At 37.5% G+C, this 23,330-nt stretch overlaps 1 protein-coding gene across 2 annotated transcripts in view; it reads left to right on the plus strand.

Annotated features, from left to right (window-relative positions):
• LOC122809120 (GATA-binding factor 1-B-like) overlaps nt 1-23,330 on the plus strand; it is a 182,275-nt gene that overhangs the window by 121,860 nt on the left and 37,085 nt on the right. For both annotated transcript variants that reach the window (XM_044080373.1, XM_044080372.1), the window contains one exon: nt 1,841-2,335. In XM_044080373.1, the coding sequence (XP_043936308.1) occupies nt 1,841-2,335 (495 nt within the window). The remainder of the gene's footprint in view (nt 1-1,840; nt 2,336-23,330) is intronic.

Consider the following 23,330-nt stretch of genomic DNA (forward strand, 5'->3'; position numbering starts at 1 on the left):
GATCTGTCTATAAGGCAGGTGTTTTTTATGATGTTTTACTCCTTCAAGGCTTTGACCGAGACGTTAGAGAGATTATTAAAGTGCTTGTTGGATACTGGCTGGTCGTATTTTTTTGTGTTATACTACAGTTTGGTGGTATATTGGTTTCATTGTATAGTCTTAGTTGTTCATGGGGTATCACATATCTGAAAAATAAAGGAAAATATAGCTTTTAATTATATTTAGCTAATAATTTTCATTATTAGGTATTAGAAGTTTCAGAGATACTAAGATATCACTGATGATCAGCACTGAACTCCAAATACGGAATAGCTTCATCTTCTTGCTGTACAAAGGGTGGAATGGAAGATTAAGGCTGTGAGCTGTAGTTCCTGTGGTACAGAGTTTGATTCTCTAAACCCTAATTTGTCTACTGTGTGACCTTCTGCAAGTCATTTAACCAGACCTTGCTTCTAGGTCCCCCTGAAAAGGGACTATGGGTCTATTTGGCTAACAAATTAGTGTTATTATTATTTTAGAGCTATCAAAATTACATACATGCAAAAAAAAAGCTTACATACATGCATTATGAAACAAATGCAGATATTCTAAGGCTTTTGTTACAACAAAATCCTAAAAACATTTATCATCACTACATTTATTTGAAACTAATTGATCTGCTGAGTGTGGGGCTCGGTTCTAATACTGAAGATCAAAAATGAAACTGCTACAGAAGTCCAAACCTAAATCAAATGATCAAATGGGAACTACTATATGAAAAAATTTATTTTTTCTTGTGGGACAAAGCTTCCCATGCTTTCCACATAGGGGTTTTAGGGGTCTAGGCGACTGAGAACAAGAAGTCTTTATATACGGGTCAAGTTCTCTTGTTTGAAATTACACTTGCTCGAACAAGAGAAGATTGAGACCCACTTTAGTGAAAGTGCACTTAACCAAAACTGCTCTTTTGTGAAACTCATTTTACCAATCTTGGACTGCATTCTCGCACTTAGTATATATAAGTAGCAACGGTCCGCTCCAGCAAACAAAAACACATTTTAGCAAGGGGAACAAGCCCCCCTGCACCCCCCATGTGGGGGGGTTGCTCCCCCACACCCCTGCTACTTATATATAGTAACTCCAAGATCACACTACAGTGGGGAAAAGGTATATTTGCTTGCCCCGACTGTACTGTGGCTTGGTAAAGTGAGTTTTGTGAAAGTGCATTTTCGGTTAAAGTGGGTCTCAATCTTCTCTTGTTCGAACAAGTGCAATTTTGAACAAGAGAAGTAGACCATTATATATGCACAACTAGCTATATGTTTTGAAGCTTTGCAGTTTATGCAGTTGATTTTCAGCCTTGAAGTGACAATGCAAAACATTTGCTTTTGTTAAATATCCAGCACATTTAGACAAATTAAATATTGCCTCCTAACAATAAGAGCAGTACTTGATCTGATATTACAGCTTTAGAATTTGAGACTATAGATTTCACTGATAACCTAAGCTTTGCTTTATACTGAGTACATACATAACATTTACCACCACATTCACTTAACACTTTATACAAACATAAACTGAGCATTGGTAGTCGCTTTAGTAATACAACACTAAAATAAGCCCCGTACCTCTCAGAAATGATGAGAAGCCTACACCTGTTTTGGTTTTACTGTAATAAAAGGAGAATACTAGTACGGTTTTTGTTGTTTGTATACTTGTATATGAAGTCACCACGGAGCTTTAGGTTATGGCCCATAAGTTAAGAATTTGACAGCTCACATATGCTTTCTCATGTACTGTTTTGCTTATATATACCAGTATTAATACAATAACCTTTACAATAATGCTTTATTTCCTCTAGTCCGACAGGTATATCCATTAATCAACAATCTACAGTGGAGAGAAAACAGTCATAGCTTGACACATTCCTATGCCACCAGCTGGTCTGTTGGTTCCTGCAACAAAGGTCCTATCCCTTCTGGGAACCATGGAGTTCTTCCGCTCTACCCGTCCACATCATCAGCTCCTCAGCTGGCCTCTTCTTCACACTCTACAGCTCATCTCTTTGGACTGCCACCAACGCCACCAAAAGAGTGTCTCACAGATTCACCAACCACTGGTAGCCAAACTGAGAAGGACAGTGCTAAGTTTACAGATACACTGAAGACTGAGAGGACAAGTCCCTTAAACCAAAATTACTTGACTCTTGGTTCCATGACACCAAGCAGTCTGGCCACAGCCTTGTACACTGGAACTGCTGAAGAATACGGTGCAGCTATGTTTCAGCCTTCTGGGGGCCTGCTGTCTGGAAGACTTTCTCCCAAATTTAGGAACAGCTTGCAGCTCTCTCCCTGTGGTAAGGATGTTTCTACTTATTTTGCGAAGAGATATATGTACAGAAACATTGCTATAAAATTGATCACCATTGGCTCATATTTTTTATTGCTCTACAAAGTATTGAGTTATGAGGGAGCTTCTGTTAGCAGAACCCCTAGGAGTAGATTTCATGACCTGGGGATATCTTATATTGTCTTTTGCTTCCACACTCCTTCCTGATTAGCTGCTGTTTTGGTATTTGTGGTTTTACCTACACTCAGCAGATGATTATCATTAGAACTGCTTATATTGACCCTACATATCAGTGTGTCCACACTCTGAGCTTCCTGCATGAAATCAGAGGGAGGGTAGAAGGAAAAAGAGGACTCGGTTTCTTTGACAAGGAATATTATGTGCAGCTGTAGCAGGAAGGCTGATTAATGTGGATGGAGCTCTGAGGCTGCATAATATGTAGGATGCACTGCTTGATGTTTTGCACGCATAAACATGGACACATATATACACACATAAACACAGACCTACACACATTCATGCACCCATATGCACACTTTTGGTTTCCTGGCATTTTTCAGAGTATTGATTCTCATTTCCTTTGGCATGTAAGACCTGTATTCTAAATGTCCTGCCATAGAAGTAACCATTTAAATGACATGCTGACTAAGTCTGTGCTTCTTTGTCATGGCTGACAGATGGGCTAGAAACATAAGTCTGCACTACTTTCATACCAGAATTGTTCCATGGAGCACACTTCTTTATGGTGACTCTCATTTTTTAAAAAAATATATAATATTTCAAGACTATAACTAGCATCAATTAACAAGGAAAAGAAGACAAGTATGACGGGATAAAGAAAGCATGCCAGTCTATACTTTGTCTACTTTTCAGTCATATGTCAATTTATCAGTGACAGCACTGTATTAGCCCCTCCCACAGACTGCTGCATTAGCATGTGGCTTCACCCACAAGACTGCCCCCCTCCCAAAGCCTTGTGAGATGGAAAAACCTCAGCAGCTGAGTGCCTTACAAATCATCTTAGCAAGATGTAGAAACCTTCTAAGTTATGGCTTCCACATTGAGCTAAGCCTTTCTGAATCCCAAAGACTGTGTACCATACACATATTAACAAGATAAATATTATTTTACAAGACAACAAGGGATTTTAAGTCACCAGCTCATAAAATTTCAAAATACGTGTATTGCGTATTTAGTGAAATATAACTATTATGTGCATGATATTTGTAAAAGGACTACATAATTTGCACTTAAATAAACAAATGCATATCTGGCATTAGAGTGAAACATGCTAGTGATGTACTGTTTAAACATTTGAGTAGTGGAATCACTTTAGAAGTATATTATGCTATTGGCCAGATTCATTACAGGGGCTTTGCCTCCTGAACCCCTTTGCTTAATGTAGCAGACTGCAAGGCCACAGAGCCTTTGCCTGAGCTATAATGCTTGTAGATTCAAGCCTGTTAATGGAACAGGTTTGTATGATTATGGTTCACTAAAAAGTAGCACATTCAAGCATTCAAGTAAATACATTGAAATTCTTGGCAACTGACAGACTATCCACCTTGGGATGGGAACTGAGCTTGAAGTTAATAAAAAAAGATAATTTTTAAGTACTTTAATCATGCTGTCTTTTCCACTTGCATTAATAAGTAGTATGAATAAAGTCAATGCATTACCAAAAACATAGATCATTATGTTCATAGGTTCATAGGTTCATAGGTGTGTACTAGGCTAATGGTCCTGGAGCCTTTACAAGTCTAGCCCATAGGATTATCCTATCATCGTGCCACCTGACCTTAGTTCCCAGTGCCTCTGTCGAGTAGAGCCACTGGAGTGATCCCCGGGGTGAAGTTTCTATTTCCCATCCACTCATCAAGATTTCTCTTGAAGAGGGCCAGTGAGGTGCTCTGTTTGACATGTATGGGAAGTCTATTCCATAGCATGGGCAGTCTCTGGGTTATGAACCTGTCCCTCCAGCATATACTGTTGATTGTGGTAATGAGGTTGAGGTCTCTGGAGCATGTGGTGTGGAAGGATTAGGATTTCTTTAGATGTAGCATTTCTAACAGAGCTGGGTCAGACATGGCTTTGTAAGTCAAGCAGAGAGTGCCTCTAAGTAGGCGATATGAGACAGAGAATAGTTGGAGTTTTTTCAGTCTGTCCATATAGGACAAGTATTTAAGGCCTAGGATCCTCTTTGTGAGGTACTTTTGTGGCCTCTCTACTTGTTGCAGGTGTCTAGTGAGGTACATGCTAAATGGGGCATTGTACTCGATGAGTAGCCTAATGAGGGAAATGTGTATGTGTATGTATGTGTGTGTGTGTGTGCGTGTGTGTGTGTGTGTGTGCGTGTGTGTGTGTGTGTGTGTGTGTGTGTGTGTGTGTGTGTGTGTGTGTATATATATATATATATATATATGTATATATATATATATATATATATATATTTCTCAGTATCTGTTAAATGGCATGCTTTGGGTTTAACACACTGTATTGCACAGTTGTGTATATTTTATGTTTTTTAACATATATCATACAGTGAATTTAGCATCTCTGGGATTCATTAATGCCTACAGTAAGTGTACACTGTTCTGAGTTCTGAGTGGACAGACAGCACAAACATAATTTTCACCTTCTTCTTCCTAATCTTAATTTTCCAACTGATTTTCTTGCATCCTTAAATATCGAGGTGGATTCATCTTCTTCTTCTTCTTTCGGCTTTTCCTGGTTAGGGGTCGCCACAGCAGATTACCTGTCCGCTCATAATTGGCAGTGGAGTTTTACTGTGTCGAGTTGCCAGCTCATCGCCCAACCTTCCACAGAAGGCACACACACACACACACACACACACACACACACACACACACACGGCCAGTTTAGAGTGTCCAATCCACCTACAGCATGTCTTTTGGATGTGGGAGGAAACCGGAGCACCCGGAGGAAACCCATGTGACCACAGGGAGGACATACAGACTCCGCACAGAAGGCACCCCAGCCAAGGATCGAACCAGAGAACCTCTTGCTGTGAAGCAGCAACGCTAACCGCTGCACCACCTCAGCTGCCCAGGAGGTTACTATAAAGTGCAGACTGCATGTACACAATGTAATTAATCTTTCTGAGTGACTAGAAAGCACAAAAAAATGTAGTAGAGATGTTTTTGAATACTGATCATGTACACTTAGTTTAGGCATTTATGATTCTGGCCAGTGGCATAATATGCCTCTAAAATGATTATGTTTACTAGCTGTCTGTTATGCATTACAGGAAAACGGTATGCCATACATACTTAAATGAATTCCTGATATTACCTCTTTAGTTGAAACCATTTTGGTTGTATCCGACTATAATAACATTTTGTAGACTTTAATGCTCCCTTTATGCTTCTTGCATTATTATCATTTGGGTTTGGGGATAATGATGGAACTTATTTTATTATAATTAGAAAAGGAAATACTTGTTTTTATTGATTTCTTTGCTTATTTTAGCAGGGGAATAGTTACAGATTAGACAGCTACTACTGCTTCTTACTGGAAGATTGTCACAGCATTAACACAAAGTGATTTTTCAAATAAATAAACTCATTAATAAATAAATTAATCATAGGGGCCAGTACTGGGTTTTGCATGGACAGACTAGACACATGTAGGGTTTGGCACAGTGTTAGACAGCCCTAGCATAATTTAAGTGCATCTTCTAGGAAGCGTTGAATATGGGTGCAAAGTGCGTTTATAGATGTAGTGTGCCTGATTGTGCCACTTTCACTGAAGCATGATACAATAAGTATGTACCATTGAAGAAGCTCAGACCTACAAATATTTATTCTTGATGGAGTTCCCCAAACACTTTTATAGGGGCTTGAACCCCTTTGTTTAATATAGCAAACTGCAAGGTCACAGAGCCTTTGGCTGACATAATGCTTATAGGTTCAAACCTGTTAATGGAGCAGGTTTGTATGATTACAGTTCACCAAAAGGTGACTCACTCAAGTAAATACATACTCTTGTTTATTTATACTAGTAAATTGCACATGAATACTACAGAGAAAACAAAATGTTCTTTTTTCATGGGCATCAAACTGAGCACATGCTACTGCTCTGACTGTGAATCCAGACATGGGTGACTGGACACTGCCACAAATGTGAGGTACCAAAATACAGGTAGAGGCAGCAGCTGGGAAGGATTTCTCTTGTATGCAGAACTAGACTTGTGATTTAAGACACGTGTATAATTATGACAGGACAGTAACACACAGACTAACGACTGAGAATATAGGAACATAGTAATAATGCCAGGCGAGTGTTTCTAGCCATATACACCTTTAAGCAGACACACTTAACAGTTGTTGAAACCCATTATGAGAACATAATAGTGCCCACCTCCCAAATCAAGCAGGGCCATACATGACAACCTTGGTATACTTTTATGTCTACCATTCAATGATCAAGAATAGCCTGAAATGCAAACAAAGTAGTGTTTGCTTGACTGTACTGTTAGCATATTCCACAGGTTGAGAATACGTTGAGCTAAGAATCTACTTCTCCAGTGCATTTTGTTTATTTGTTCATGTCAATTTAGGTCCCCAGTATGGGTATTTATAAAGCCACTAGTTTTGTAAAAAAAATAGAAGGTTAAATAAATTGGGTGTTTCAAGGCTCAAAAAGTGAGTCACAGGTTACCTTGGAACAGCTACTGAGTATAAGGTTAGTTGTGCTAATCTATCACAAAAGTTGAAAGATTTAAGACCTTTAGTTTTTGCAGTTAAAAATCACTGTAGCCTTTCCAGCTGAGTGATATGATTGCATTTGTACATACAAAAGGAGGATTGTATTTGATGATGGGGGTCCGATAAGGGAAAATTACATTGGTAGAATGACTTCCTTCAGTCTTGAAGATACTCCCTTGGAAATGAAATGTGCCAGATAGAAGTATTTTCAGACTATGGCATAAACCTGATGATTAAATGAGAGAGAGAGAGAGGGAGAGAGAGAAAGAGAGAGAGAGAGAGAAAGAGAGAGAGTTATTCACATAAGTATCCAGGTCTCTTATGACCATATCTGCTTGGAGATGATTACCACTTATAGGACATGAGGTGGGAATAGTTTTTCCCCCAAATGTTACTATTCTGTACCTTTCTTCATTTAGCCTGAAATGGTTTTCAGTGCATTGCATATGTGTACATTTCAGCCCTTTTTAGAGCAGTTTAATATCAGTGGATGAGTGGAAACAGTGCCTAGCTTGCAGTCAACAACTAATGTAATCAACCAGACTTCACGGATATTGGTTTGGATGTCTGTAAAATAAATGCCAAATAGGAACAGGTCCAACACTTATCCCAGTGGTAGTCTACTAGTTACAATTTTATGTCTGGAGAGGGTACCAGCAACTTTCACCACATGGGAACTGTTGAATATCCAGTTTGCAAACCTGCAGATAATGTAGGGGTTTGTCTGAGCAGAGTGACCACTGTCCACAGTCTCTGTAACCTTTTCAACAAATTTTCCTAGATCCAGGAGACAAGACCTGCCCCTCACAGAACCAAAGTGAGTGGGATATAGAGCAGTTAAGTTACCTATGTCTGCATAAATGAGTTCTGCTATGATAAATTCCATGGTTTTGTATATATGGCTGGTGAGGCTGATGGCCTATAATTACCTTGGTTCATAGAGAGGCCATCCTTGTGTAGAGGAATCATAGTGGCTGTTTTCCAGGCATCACAGACAAACTTTGTAGATGGGCTGAGGTTGAACAAGTATAATCTCAGATAGTGCATACTTGGCTATTATGAAAATGAAGCTTGGTATGTTATCTGGTCCCAAAGAAACATTATTTGTAGCCCTTGACAGGGATTTTAAGGAGATTACCAGGGAAAATAAATTTCCAAGGATACTGGGAACAGCAATGTGGGTAGGTGAGCTAAAGTTAGTACTAAATTTATCTGCTGAGATATTGTCTATATAATTGGGATTGGAATGTATGATACTATTTTGGGTTAGCTCAGTTCATTTTTGAACATTGTCCTTTAATCTCCTGACATAAGAAAAATTTGTTGTTTCCTTTAATATCTGCAGTGACCTTGAGAAGTGAGGGGTGTCTTGATGATTGTGAAACTGACACAGGGAACATTTGAACTTATCCTTGTAATTAATCATATATCTGTGTGTACCTATGTGTACACACGGACGAGCAGGTGTGTGTGTGTGTGTGTGTGTGTGTGTGTGTGTGTGTGTGTGTGTGTGTGTGTGTGTGTGTGTGTGTGTGTGTGTGTGTGTGTTTGTGTCTGTGAACATATGCATGTTGTGTGTGTTTAGAGAATATGTCGATTAGACATTTTCCTAACATTTAATGAAATTTAAAGTAATGCCACCATAGCCAGTGAATTAAGTTTACTTGTATCTCGTGTGTTACAGAACTTTAAGGAGAGAAACTTTAGCAGTACCAGATTTCTGAAAATGCTGTTTCAATGAAAAAGATGGGAAGAAGCAGAAACATGATTTTCTACAAGAGACATATTGTTATATAATTATATAACAAGACTGCTGTAAAAGCTAGTCTTTCCAGAGGGACAGATTTAAATTTTAGGTTGTCTGGATCAATAACAGTCTAAAACAGTAGTTGAATGATGCTATTTTTTCACTAAGTGATGAACTAGGTGTTCAGAAGATGCTCACTATTATAAGTAAAATGTCTCTTCCTTTAGGATGTGGTAACCTCATAGTTAATTATAAAAGTAGTATTACAGGGAGCAGAATGGTGGCAGGTCTTAGCTCCACATCAAATGATTTATGCACATATGTGCAGCCTGCATGAGGGCGTGTGTGTGTGTGTGTGCGTGTGTGTGTGTGTGTGTGTGTGTGTGTGTGTGTGTGTGTGTGTGTGTGTGTGTGTGTGTGTGTGTGTGTGTGCAATTTAATACTATTTTTGTTTAAATTTTATGTACTGTTAATGTCAATGAGGTCTTCATTAGACTCATTTCATATTCACCTACTAGTTATCCATAGGTGTCCTTTCAAAGAAATACCATATCCCTACACCTCCGTTATATTTTTGCACTGTAAATAATCATCTTCAGAATCATTATTTCACAAGGCATAAAAACTCATTACTTGTTGCACTTATTTCAACATGAAAGGGCTTTGTTAATGCATACATTTGACTTTATTTCAGTGTGAAACATTTAAGTGAATGGGGCATCAGACATTCTAGCCTGGTAAACTGATATGATAAATGTAGCACTTCTTAAGCTACACTATGATCATTACTTAAGACGGAGGTTGAAAGTTTTAAAGCCCCCATGCTAAAGGATAAAGCTGTTCAAACTGCAAAATCCTTTACTAATGGATTCTACGGGCACCTACAAGAATGCATGGATCGTGCTATCCCAAGCAAAACCAAGACTCACTCCAAGAAAAGGATACCAGTCTGGTGTACCCCTGCCATAAACAAGCTGTACAATAAAAGGAGGAAACTAGTACAGAAAAGAGTAAAATCCCAAGAGGGGAAGACATCCCTGATCAGTATCAGCAAGAAACTACGATCCCCCATAAAATCGTCCAAGGTGAGCTTTGAAAGAAAACTTGCCAAGGACTCCAAAGATAACCACAAGGCATTCTTTAGCTATGTCAAGAATCTAAGTGGCAATGCTCAGATCTGCTCAGAGTTAGTGCAGAATGGCACAAAATACACTGAACTGACCGATATTGCCAACATCCTGGCAGACAGGTTCAGTGCAAACTTCACCCCCCTCTCACCCCCAAAAGGGCCCATAACCATACCAGAAGAATGTAGAGCCCCTGAAATCACAGACACTCAGGTTAAAATAGCCCTCTCCAAAGCCAAAAACACAGCATCAATGGGACAGGACGGTGTCCCAGGCTGAGTTCTACACAAGCTCAAAGACGAACTAACCCCTCACCTAAAGACACTGTTCAAACTCAGCCTCTTCACAGGCTACGTACCCATAGAGTGACACACAGCAATGGTTATTCCACTCCACAAAGGTGGAGCCACAACAGACCCCGGGAACTATCACCCTATAAGCCTGACTAGCTTGGTCTGCAAGGCTATGGAGCACATCATCATGGAACTCATTAACAGAGACATTGGGAACCTCCAAACACTGGACCCTACCCAGTTCGGCTTTGTTAAGGGCAGATCATACCTCCTAAACCTGGTGGACTTCTTTGAGACAGTTACCAAGGCTATAGATGAGGGAAAGGTGGTACACACAGCCTACCTAGTCCTCACAAAGGCGTTCAACACCATTCCCCATTCTGGTATTATAGACAAGCTCACCAGTCAGAACATAAACCCCCTATGTCACAAGATGGGTTGCAGTTGGCTCACGGACAGAACCCACATGGTGAGAGTTGCAGGAGCTAGGTCTGACTCTAAACCAGTTACAAGTAACGTTCCCCAGGGCAAAGTCCTAGGACCCCTCCTGCTCAGCATATACTTCTCAGAGGTACAGACAAGCACAGGAGGACTATGGCTGACCAAGTTCACAGATGACTGCAAACTAGGACCTATAATTGACTCTCCGGCTGACACAGACATCCTCCAAAAGGGTCTCACTGAGACGGATACCTGGTGTCAAAATCATGGCTTCAGGCTAAATGCCAAAAAGTGCATAGTCATCCCCTTTGGAAAAAACAAAGTACCCACAAACTACCACATAGGTGGTAGCCCCCTAAATACGGAAAACGTAATAAGGGATCTGGGGACACAAGTAGATAGTAATCTCTCCTTTGATAATCACATTGCCAAAGTGGTTAGAAAATCCTTCTATGTGGCCCACCTAATCACAAAAGGGTTTGCATCCAGATCAAAAGAGGTCATTGTGCCCCTCTACTCATCACTCATCAAACCCATCATAGAGTACAATGCCCCCTTTGGGATGTACCTTACAAGACACCTGCAACAGCTGGAAAAACCACAGAAGTACCTCACCAAGAGGATCACTGGCCTCAAACAGATGCCCTATGCAGCTCGACTGAAGAAAATCCAGCTGTACTCGGTTATGTACCGCCTGCTCAGGGGTGATCTCTGCCTGACATACAAGGCCATGTCCAACCCGGAAATGATGGACATACACCACCTAAAAAAAACCTTATCCCCTCAAGCCACACGCTCTAGGGATCTAAACCTCACCACAACAATAAATAGGACGTGCCGGAGGGATAGATTCCTGTCCCAGAGACTTCCCATGTTTTGGAACAAGATTCCAATCTACATTAGGCAGACCTCCTTGCTAGCACTCTTCAAGAGAAACCTTGAATAGTGGATGGGAAACAGAAAGTTTGCCCCGGGGATCACTTCAGTGGATCTGCTGGACAGAGGCACAGGGAACTAATCTAAGGGGGTCGGCAAAAGCCAACACATTCTGGCTAGGCTTATAAATGCCTTCGGGCAGATAGCCTAGTACCTACCTATGAACCTACGAACCTATGATGAAAAAATCTTTAGGAACATGCAGAAACATGCAGATATGCACGTGGGCCATATAACTCAAGAAACAGATTCCAGATTTAAGTTTTTAACATGGGGTTACCTCGTCTAGGTTATCCTACACTGTAATCAAGTTAAAATATCACATTTTAATTAAAAAAAAATATATTAAACAATTTGATGCTGATGTAGTGAAGAGATTTTAAGACTTTGTTATAACAATATACATTTTGGTGAACTGCTGCGGTGTTCAGATCTGATTCATTCAAAATAAGATACAGTCATATTAATTAGGTGAACAAGCAATGGGTTTATTCATAAGTGTTCATACTCATTTATTGATTCTTTAATAGCTACTTTATTTAGTTCAAGGTCACATGGGAACATGGATCCTACCATTTGTGTGTGCAAGGCAGAAAACGTCATCCTGCAAAGGAAGTCACTCTGTTGCATGATGTGCACACAGATATGAGTACACACACACGCACACACACACACACACACACACACACACACACACACACACACACACACACTTGCATACACGCCACATACTCATTCACTCACAGAAGGCATGCACACATGTGGGCAGTTTGGGTAAATGCTGGGTCACCTAAATCATATTAATAGGATGTAGGCAGAAATTAGAGAACTTAACAAAATCCCACATGGACAAAGAGAGACGCCATGCAGAATCTATAGAAAAGGCAATCCAAGAACTGAACTGGGCTTAAGGTTTAGTTTTTTGAAATAAGACTAAATGAAAAATTAAAAAAAATGGAGCAGTTTACCACCTCCTGTAAAATACACAGATTATTATACTTTAATAAAAATTGTAAGATAATAGTTTTATAATTTTTATTTTGCCTGATAAAAAGATAATTGCACATAAAATACCCACATGATTATACTATAATAAACATCGTGAAGTCATACTTTTTATTATTTTTATTTTGTCTTATAGAGAGATACCTGCATGAAAATGAGTCATTTCAGCTGTGGAAATAAACCAGCAAAACATGTTAAGTCATACAAAAGCTGTAAACAGCAGGCATTTATGTACTGAAATGTCATTGCTTCATGCTGGTCTTCAGAGAGTAACTACCACAAGGAGTTTGTGCAGTTAAAAAACATGCATAAATATATAAATATTCATTTTTGAGAATAAAATCTTTGAAATAAGTACTCAAACATGCTCATGTCAGAATATAGAGATGAAAGTCAGAACAACTCAAGTTATTATGACACTGACATAAAAAGGTATAAGGAAACAAGACAACAGAATAATACAAAGAAAAATGGAAAGGAGGGCTTCCGACTTGTAAATTTAACGCGTGGAGTTGTTTATCACAGAAATCTGTTATAACACATTTACTATGTACGGATAATTTGTATGCAAATTTCAAATTTATCTGCTTTCATTGATGCACAGCTAATAGAAAAGGTGACAGTGTCCCTGTCTTTGCAAAAGAGTACCTAAAAGCCCGAACACAAGAAAAACATTCAGGACTGAAAACTGCCCACACTAAAATTAATACCAGTGGCACTGAATATAATATTATAGCAATCTAGCATGTTCCATTTATGTCCCCGATCAGAGCAAGAAGAATTCCTGACTACACGTCACAGTGTAAAAAATCAATGGAAATACCATCCTCATGGGAAATTTTAAATATCCAAACATTGTCTGAGTAAACTATTCACTGTCAAATAAATATGCCCAAATATAAATTGGTGATCTGAATCATAGCAATTAGGAAGAAATAGTATGAAAAGCAGCTTGGAAGCACAATGTCTTAGATTTCATACAGATACATCTACTAACTTACTGGTCCCCAACTGGGGTCGTTCTGCCCGTAATTAACATAGACCATGTTACAGTCATCTTTAACCTAATAGTAAAATCAACCTCATTTATAAATAAATAATCCTTCTTACCCTTTACTAGTGAAAACTATGTTGCAGTGAATGGCATACTCATGAAAACAGAATTACATACTATCCTCAGTGACCAAAATTAATGTGCTCAGGATAGTATCAATGATTTTTCTGCTGTTATTAACTTCTGCATTCATGAACAAGATGTCAGCAAGATTTAAATATACAAGATAATTAATAAGATATAGAAGAGAAAAAAATGAAATGGTATGTAGCTATTAAAAAATCCTCTAGCCATAAAAGCAAGTATAGGTTAAGGAAAGCAAAAAAAATAAATACATTTATGAACTTAACTTGCTCTCAGTAATAAATTGTTTCTAAATACATTTGAAAATGTTAAGGGAAACTTTGGAATGCAGCCTACTGTCTATAAACAGTGAATTGAACATGAATTAATCATCCAATCACATAAAACAGCAAATGTGCATGCAGAAATGTCTTGTGCAGTTCTTAAAATAAGCAATGAAATATGTGAATGTGTTCCACAGAGACAAGGAAAGATATGCCTTATATAACTGCAGACATGATAACTGCTGCCACAAGTAAAATTAAAAACTCAAAGTCAACAAGAAGAGACATTTCTTTTGACTTCCAACCTAAACCCCTGTTAGCCAGGTCTATGTCAAATAAACGAATGCTTGAAATGTTGATCGTCATATGGTCGAGACCATATGATCGACATTTCAAGTGTTCGAAGGTTGACTTTAATGGCGCCGTACAGTGCAGAATGGGAGAATTTCCCTTTTCTGCACTGAAGTGCGGTCTCAGAGTTGGTATATTTACGTAAGGAGGGGGTGTGGAGGGTGCAGGGGGGCTTGCCCCCCTGCTCGCACTGTTAAGGTATGTTTTTCTTTTTTTTTTTTTTTTTTATTATATATTCGAACTTTCAAATATTGACTATATGGTCTCGAACATATGGTATTGAACATTTTGACAATTCGAATATATAACATAGACCCTGTTAGCCATATTAAACAAAATGTTAGCATATGGTAGATACATCTCTGATGTACAATGGCAAGCTGTAGTGGTACTAATTCACAAAGTTGGGGTTCACATCAGACCCTAACAATTTTAAACATTAGCCTAACCTGTTTTCTTTGTAAAGTTATGGAGTTGGGATGGAGATTACCTAAACTGGCATGGAAGACTTAGATCTGTTAACTACAGAAAGGTATGGGATTATCAAGTGCGAATTCTGACTCTTGAATCTTGGGGCAATGTTTGAAGAGATAACAGCACTACTTGACTGAAAGGTTGAAAGTGCATATTGCTTATCATAACTTTGACTTTTGAGTCTATTTCAAATAAGGAGATAACTGATAAAATAAGATAAAATGATATCATTACATGTCAATCCATGTGTATTTCAATGGGTAAAATACCGATAAAGCTATGGGATATAATAAGTCAGTGTCTATCCTTCTAGTAGTAAAAAGTGGTGTCCCTCAAGGGACTGTAATGGCTCTAGTTCCTTTCTGACTATTTTTCATAGCTATAGAACTGGGAATTGACTATGGATAACCAAATATGCTGATTATTGTAAATTAGGTGATAGAGTGATTTTATTAAAGGATGTAGCAGTTTTCCAAGATGGTCATGAAGAAAGTGTAGACCTGGTGCAGAAGTACTGACCTCTTTTTCAATTTCACTCAGTGTATTATCATGTATTGGTGTATTCCAGAAATGCAAGATGACAATTCCCATAGATAACTGCCAGGACTGATTTTATAAATTACTTCATTCTTGGGATTTTTTTAACCAGTTATCTGATTGTGGATAACATGAACTTATAGTTGCATATCTGAATTCCTACCTCTGTTCAAATGTTTTAAATTCCAAGATCTTGAATTGTAGACCATTGTCTGGTTTGAGCACAACAGGTATGCCTTGCCTTATAAAGAAAAACTCCCGTGTACTTACCACATTGCCACTTACAATATCTTTTAATTGAAAAATAAATACATAAATAAATAATCACTTCAGGATAATTGGATTAATAATCTGAAAATATCAAATATATGTCTTTAATGAACCAGTCCTATGCAAACTCTGCTCTAAGCATGACCCAGTACTATCCATGGTAAGGATTATTATTACTGTAAGAACTGCATACATCATAATTTTTACCATTTCTTCCATTTGTGTTCACTTTCTTGACAATATACTACATCTCATGGGGTTTCCTTGCATTTCAGATATTTCAAAGTTGTAAGTCATGTATCTTTTCAACTTGTAACATTAAGCCTTGGGCACAAATCATTTCCTCCATGACAGAAAAGTAAGGCTGTGTCTCATATTGTACCAATGGTCTTTTTTCTTCTTTTTTTTTTTTTTTTTTTTGTTTGCTCTGACCAACTTTCAATTTCACTTCTTTCAGTAACCATATTTCTAAGCCAGTGATCTATTTAGCTGTGTAATTCTTTTACTTATAATATTGTCACCAGCAACTGTGATATAACATTGAAATCTATTGTTCCTCTCTTCACAACTTCTCATTCTGCTCAGGTAAATATGCCTAATATACTTGCAATGCAAAGTTCTTGGCCTTCTCTTAATGATAATTAAACTTTCCATTCGCTTTGTTTCCTTCTCAATTCCAATCCTGAGTGCTAAGGCCAATTGTTGGAACATGTATTGTAGGCATGTGGACTTATCTGACTATAATATTCTCCTTGTAAGCTACTCAGGCCTGTAAATAAATAAACATAGTCATTATACTGTTTTTGCTGAGGCTGTGTATTGTATTCAGTAAGAAGTTGTAACTGTGTTACTGTTGCTCTACAAATCTGCTTTGTACTGCATTCTGTGAATGTTTCAATGTATCTAATTTCTCACAAGCCAAGCAACCAAAAATATTAGGAGACTTATTTTTCTACTTTTACTTTCACTAATTAATATCTTTTGGCTCAAGGGTTTTACTTGGTATCAAGAATGAATCAATAATGTGCACATTACTTTACTTCCAGTGGACAATGTGTGCCATTTTAAAATATGCACAGTTTTACTTTGAGTATCATGGAGCCCAATGCTTTGAAAGGTATTTTATGAAAAATATTATAATCGGCACCAGTGGCTAATTTAAATTCAAAACTTGGTTTCAGTTCTGAGCTTCTGTCACCACAATGATTATCTCAATGCACATCCTCCTTGATGTCTTATTTCAAAGAATCAACTTGATTTTAGCAATACTAACAACATATATGCATGCAGATTTTTTTAGCACTCATTTTTTTACCATCTTTGCAAAACGATGCATTCCACAATAGCTTCTATGAAAATGAGTAAACATTGGAGAGTTCTTCCACTCCTGCTTAGAAGAACTCCTAGTAAACAACTCTTACAATTTAACTGTATCATACCTACTGTGCTTCATATAACCCTCTTTTTCATCATTAGTGTTATTGTGTGTTTTTTACTTTAATCTGTATTTTACTGTTATAATTTGACTCACATTTTCTCTTGCACACTTCCCATTTAGTGAGAAAATTCCTTTAACTCTGTAGCTGCAATTTCACGTTGCACATATCCACAATTTTAGCTAAGACCACTTCTGTTTCGCTTAAAAGTCTGCCTCTTGTCTAATAATTTATTATACCACAAAGTGAGCTGACCATTACCAGCAATACAAGCAACCCACCTTCTTCTTCTTCTTTCAGCTTTTCCCGGTTAAAGGTCGCCACAGCAGATCACCTGTCTGCTCATGACTGGCAGTGGAGTTTTACAGTGTTGAGTTGCCAGCCTGGTGCCCAACCTTCCACAGAAGGCACATACACGCATGCACTCACCCCTAGGGCCAATTTAGAGTGTCCAATCCACCTACAGCATGTCTTTGGGATGTGGGAGGAAACTGGAGCACCCGGAGGAAACCCACGCGATCACAGGGAGGACATGCAGACTCCACACAGAAGGCACCCCAGCTAAGGATCGAACTGGAGAACCTCTTGCTGTGAGGTGGCAACGCAAACTGCTGCTTTACAGTAATTGGCCTGATTTCTTAGCTCATTTTCATAAACATCTTTAGTTTCTAATGAACCCTTGTTTCTTGTAATGAATGAATGCACAATGTTTCTAGGCTCACTATAATTATCCATTTCTCCCTTATTGCTATTATTTTCCTATTTTCTTGAAAAAAAGGTATTAAATACCTGAAATGATTCCACTGCATCATGAAAAAAAATGTGGCACCTGTACATTTTCAGGTTTCTTGCCTATTCCATTTGCACAGTGCAACCAATTAAATTTCTTGATCCATTGTTAAACTACCTTGCAGTGAGACACTTTGAAGAGGTTGCAGATGGACGATCATTTCTTCAAAAGAAAAAAGTACTCTGAGGGCTTCTCATAAGATGCTTAAGTGAAAGGTGAAATAGTGAATTTTAGTTTGAAGGAACAAATGAAATTCAGACTTATGTTATATTTTTCTCAATGGAATGTGCAACAAATCAAAGATGATTATATTAATTCACTCCTAACACTTTGGATACTATGTAAGACTTGTAATGTATTTTAGGATGCACATTTATATGTGTAAGCAGTCTCCCTGAGATCTCTACTGTGATGGCAAAGTACTGTTGTGATGATCATGTGACATGCCCAGCCAATAGAATTATTGCCTACCTCTTTAAGCTATAGCACCATATGCTACAGAACATCCTAGTTATATACTATGTTGCAAATACCTTTTATATACCACAGTTCAAAAACCCTAGCCTGTGGGTGGACCCCATGCTATTTTTTGACATCACAATGAACACACAAAATCAAAGATAAACAGACCACTGTGTTAGGCATGAAAGTCATAAGCTATCTCTCTGCTGATGCCAGAAATGCTATTTAGAAAGGAATTTTCCTTTCTAAGCTGGAGTATGGCCTTCTCTGTATGGAATCTGCATATTGTACTGCTGCCTCTTTTTCCATAGACTGCTGGTCCAAAACCTACTGTTCCTCATCCAGCAGGCTTACTATCCACTATACTTTGTGACATCTTCATTCTCATGCCAAAAACTCAGCGGCTCTTAGATGCCCATATAATATACTCACAATGTCTAATCACATCTTTTTCATACTCAGTCACAAAACCTCTGACTCCCTTCCCGCAACCCTAAGACATCTGACCCTAAGACCTTCCATTCACAGTTAATACTCTTGCTTCAGAAAAGAGATGCTTACTAAAGTCTTCATCTGCCAGCAAACCCCTAACAGCTCTCCATATCCAGATCCTTCCCAGCATTTAAACAATCAGTTAACATGACCCTCCTTAAAACATAAAAATAAAAAAGTCTTTTCCAAAGCTTCTTAAAAGTATTAAGAACAGGCCTCAAAAGAAGTCAGCTCACCTAATTCCATGCACACCTACATCAAATCACCATCACCCAGTTTGCTCCCAATCAAGTATTCATAAACTACCTTTAGACAAAAATGCTTTAGTGATTGGTGACTTATTTGTTAGGCATACAGATTCTCCATTCACAAAGCAGAGCAAGGAAAGGATTACTGTCAGCTGCCTTTCCTGTGCCTAGAACACAGACATTACAAGAGTCTTCAAGACCCTTTCCTAAGTTAAGTATGACTATGTCATGGTAGTGGTGAATGTGGGAGTGAATGTTCTGGGGCACAAAATCCTGGGGAATATGCTGAGATGTATTGAAGCTTTCTATGGATTTGACGGATGCAGGTAAGACTCTGGTCTTCCTTCAGCAAGAACGATGTCTAAGTATAAAGAGAAGATAACTGGTTTTAACAATTGCCTTAATAGCTGTCGTCATTCCAGGGAGTTCCAGTATGTATCAGCAGAGGTGAGATGATTGACAGTTCTACTTGTTTTGCGAGGGACAGCCGACATCTCTCATTCTACGATTTCCACCTATTTTTCCGTACTGGCAAAAGCTTTTGCTGCCCCATAGTGCAGTTGTTTTCGGCATTGTTCCCAACCCCAGGAGTCCCACTTGAGGACCATCTGCATTTGGAACATGTCCATGTATGTGTAGTTACAGAGACTTAGCTTAAATGTAAAGGAAGCGCTGATTCCCTACCTGGGGTTTGTGCCTATCATGCTTTCATGCCAGGTGGAGTCTATGGGGGTGCCTCCATATTTTTCAGAGACCAAATCTCAAAGACTGACCCTCAGAGACCCACAAATTAAAATCCTAGGACATCAGTTTACCATGGATAAGACAAGCCTCCAACTTATAGTATGCTACAGAACTCCCTTCATGTCTCCAGATGATCATGTTAGAATACTGCATAGCTAGCCTTAGGCATAGGGTAACTAGGTGGCTGCTTGGAGCACTGCTCTAGCAGGGGCACTTTTTCAGTGTTTATTTGGTGTAGGTAGACCAGGATGGGGGCACTGGGTGGTGTGATGGGGGGCACCGTGGAGCCCTTTTGCCTAGGGCACCTGTTCACCTAAGGCCGCTCCTGGATTACTGAATGTTTTAGAAGAAATGCTCATAAGTAACAAATCTATAATCATAGGTGACTTTGGTTACTTTGCTAAACAGTGGAGCACCTATATCTCTAACATGGGAAATGCATGCAAATTTTTGGATTTGATAAACTGGAATTCCCTAGACCAAATGGCTAGAGAACTCACTAGATGCCAAAATGTTTCTCACAAATATTACCTCTAGCTGTACCACCCCCTTAGTCTCTCACTCAGCAGTTATATCAGTCCATAAACTTATATTTTCTCTCAGAACCACCATACTCCCCTGTAACCAATTTCTTTATATTTAAAGACTTCAGAAGAATGAAACATGCACAATTATATGTTGAAATCCCTAAATTTAACAATGACATCAACACCATTGACCAGCGGCAGCCAACTTCACTAAAGAGTTTTATGCCCACTTAGAAAAATGTATAGATTTATAAGTCAAATCTAGAGCCCGATACAATGGGAAATCTAATAATAAAGCCAATTTTGGTCAACCAATATAAATAGGTTTTATAACATGAGGGGAAAAACTCCTTAAACTTTATATCAAGAATAAAATTCTTCAGAATGAGGATAGTATAAAAATATCCCTAAGAAACTGAAAAGCACCATAAGGATGATTAAAGAAACTCCTGAATGGAGATTAGTTTCTGAAGTGCATTATGACTTTTAGATATGTTAAAAACTAAGAAATCACACTCAGCATTACTTTCAACTTGTCTTTAACGGGGGCCTCCCTCTCCAACTCGAATGAAATCACATAGTTCATCACAAACTTCACCCCAAAACCTATATTCAAATATCATTCATCCCAGAATCCCAAACATCCCTATCATTACTAAGGAACATGCTCTTAAGGTGTTAGCAAAGACCAAAAACACTTCCTCCAGCAGCATACCTGTAGACTTAATAAACAACATCAAAAATGCTGTTAACAAACCTCTTCTTAAATTGTTTAATCAAAACTTATACACAGGCTATGTTCCTGAATTCTGGAACACTGCTGTAGTGATACCCCTCTACAAGGGGGCCCTACCACGGACTCTGGAAATTATACACTAATTAGCCTTGTAGGTCTGATCTGTAAAGCTATGGAGCATATCATTAATCATGACATCAAGAATGTCATTAGCCTTGTACTACAACAATTTGGCATCGTCAAGCTGTGAACATGCCTGTTAAATCTTGTTAACATCTTTGAGAAGGTCACGCAATCTTTTGTAATAATGTATTTTTTATTTGACCATTTTTTTCAAAATCAAAATCCTTTCCATCAAGATACATGTTACTATATTTCATATTTTCATATTTACTATTTATTTGCTACAGAGTCCAGCCTACATAGAACTTCCAAAAGTATAGAGCAGGAAATATAATATTGCGAAAAGTTAAGAGTTGCATTTATTTAGTTGAATGTCTAGGAGAAAAAAAAACACCTTGATGCTTGCCTAAATGAAGGCCCATCTTGGTCAGCACTTGCCTCACTGGATAGGGAATAAATGGGTCAGTAGATCTATTGAGGGTCCATTGTTTACCGGGCAATAGGGGCAAAAAAAAATATTATTAACAGATTTAATTGAGCATATATCATTTCTGTACTACAGGATGTGCAAATAATAACTATGAAAAACTCATATCACATGATGATTGACAATAAGAGTGTAAATAAAACAACGAAAACCAAAAAAAACGGACTTGCTTGACGAAAGTGTGAAGGCACAAACCCACCAAAAACGAGTATCCAACTTGAATAGTACTCAGCTAGGGTTTAATAAGAAAATCCACGATGCATAAAAAAGACAGTTGAAGTTAGCGCTTTCGTTTGGCTCATGCCAAACTTTTTCAAAAACAGTTTTGCATCACTTCCTGTGGTTTAAATAAATTGAGTCAGTGATGTAATCAATTAAATACATTCAAAAAATTAAAGACATAGCATGCTTTAAAGCTTTTAACAATATAAAACCAATACGTAAAATAGTGCTGTAGTACTGTAATAAACAATACAAGTACTATCTCCATGAGCACAATGCTGAAATCAGTACTGTACAAATACTTATATGATTAAAGCGTACACCCAATAATACATCTAAAATGCATACACAAAATGTATCAAATATGCATCAAAATGAATATGCATCAAAACGAAGAAGCGTATCATCAGTAAATAAGGAATAAATGAAGGATCATTAAAAAAGCAACGTGTGATCAATAAATAGTAAATAGTAATTAAAGAAAGAAAGTTTGCTCTCCACTGTAAATCCTTATACAAAATAACTCCAAATTAATGGGATGTAAACATTAATCTGAGTAAATGTTTGTAAGTTTAAGTGAACCATCACTTAGATGTATATAAAGCTAGCGAGTGTGCGCTTCTATATGAAAGCGCTCAACCCGTGTTAATAAGGTTTATAAGCTAGCTTCTGAAAATATACAATAACAGTGATTAAAGTAATAATTATAATTGTTGCTATATTCCATCAATGATATGTAAGTTGTACATTGTGTGTCTGTTAATAAATACTTGATACCCTTGATTATGTAATTGTATAAATAATTTCTTCCTTGACCCATTACTATGTCTCTAAAATAGACATAATACATTAATGGTAATATCATAATAAATTTAAATCCAATTAAATGTATGTGCATAAAAATAAAGCGTCTCTTGCAAAAGTCTAATGATATGTATATAAAAAGCGCTCAACCCAAATTTATAAGGTTTTAAGGGTTACATCTAAAAAATTCAGTAAAAATAATATTGGTGATATTAATTTGTTCTGTGAAAAATATTCAGAAAATTAATTGTAGATGTATGCATATTCATGAATATGATACCAAAATTTATGTAGATTTGTGAATAATTTATTGATTGGCCCACAATACGAATCTATAAAGACGCAAAAGTGAATGGTAATATCATAATAAGTGATAAATGAATGAATTTAATAATACATAAGATGATATTCATAAAAAATATTTTTTTTAAAAATAATATTCCTTAAAATATTTGAATATTCATTTTATTTTGTTTTTGTTTAAAATATATTTATAATTATAAATTTTTTATATTAAATGTGAAATATAAAAATAAAATAATAAATAAATAATTATAATTTTTAAATTAATGAATTTTATAAATATCCTATTAAATAACAATAAGTTGAATTTAAAAACACA

Source organism: Protopterus annectens, chromosome 8.part0, assembly GCF_019279795.1.
Source record: "Protopterus annectens isolate FY-2018-M chromosome 8.part0, PAN1.0, whole genome shotgun sequence".
In the NCBI taxonomy this organism is placed as follows: Eukaryota; Metazoa; Chordata; order Ceratodontiformes; family Protopteridae; genus Protopterus; species Protopterus annectens.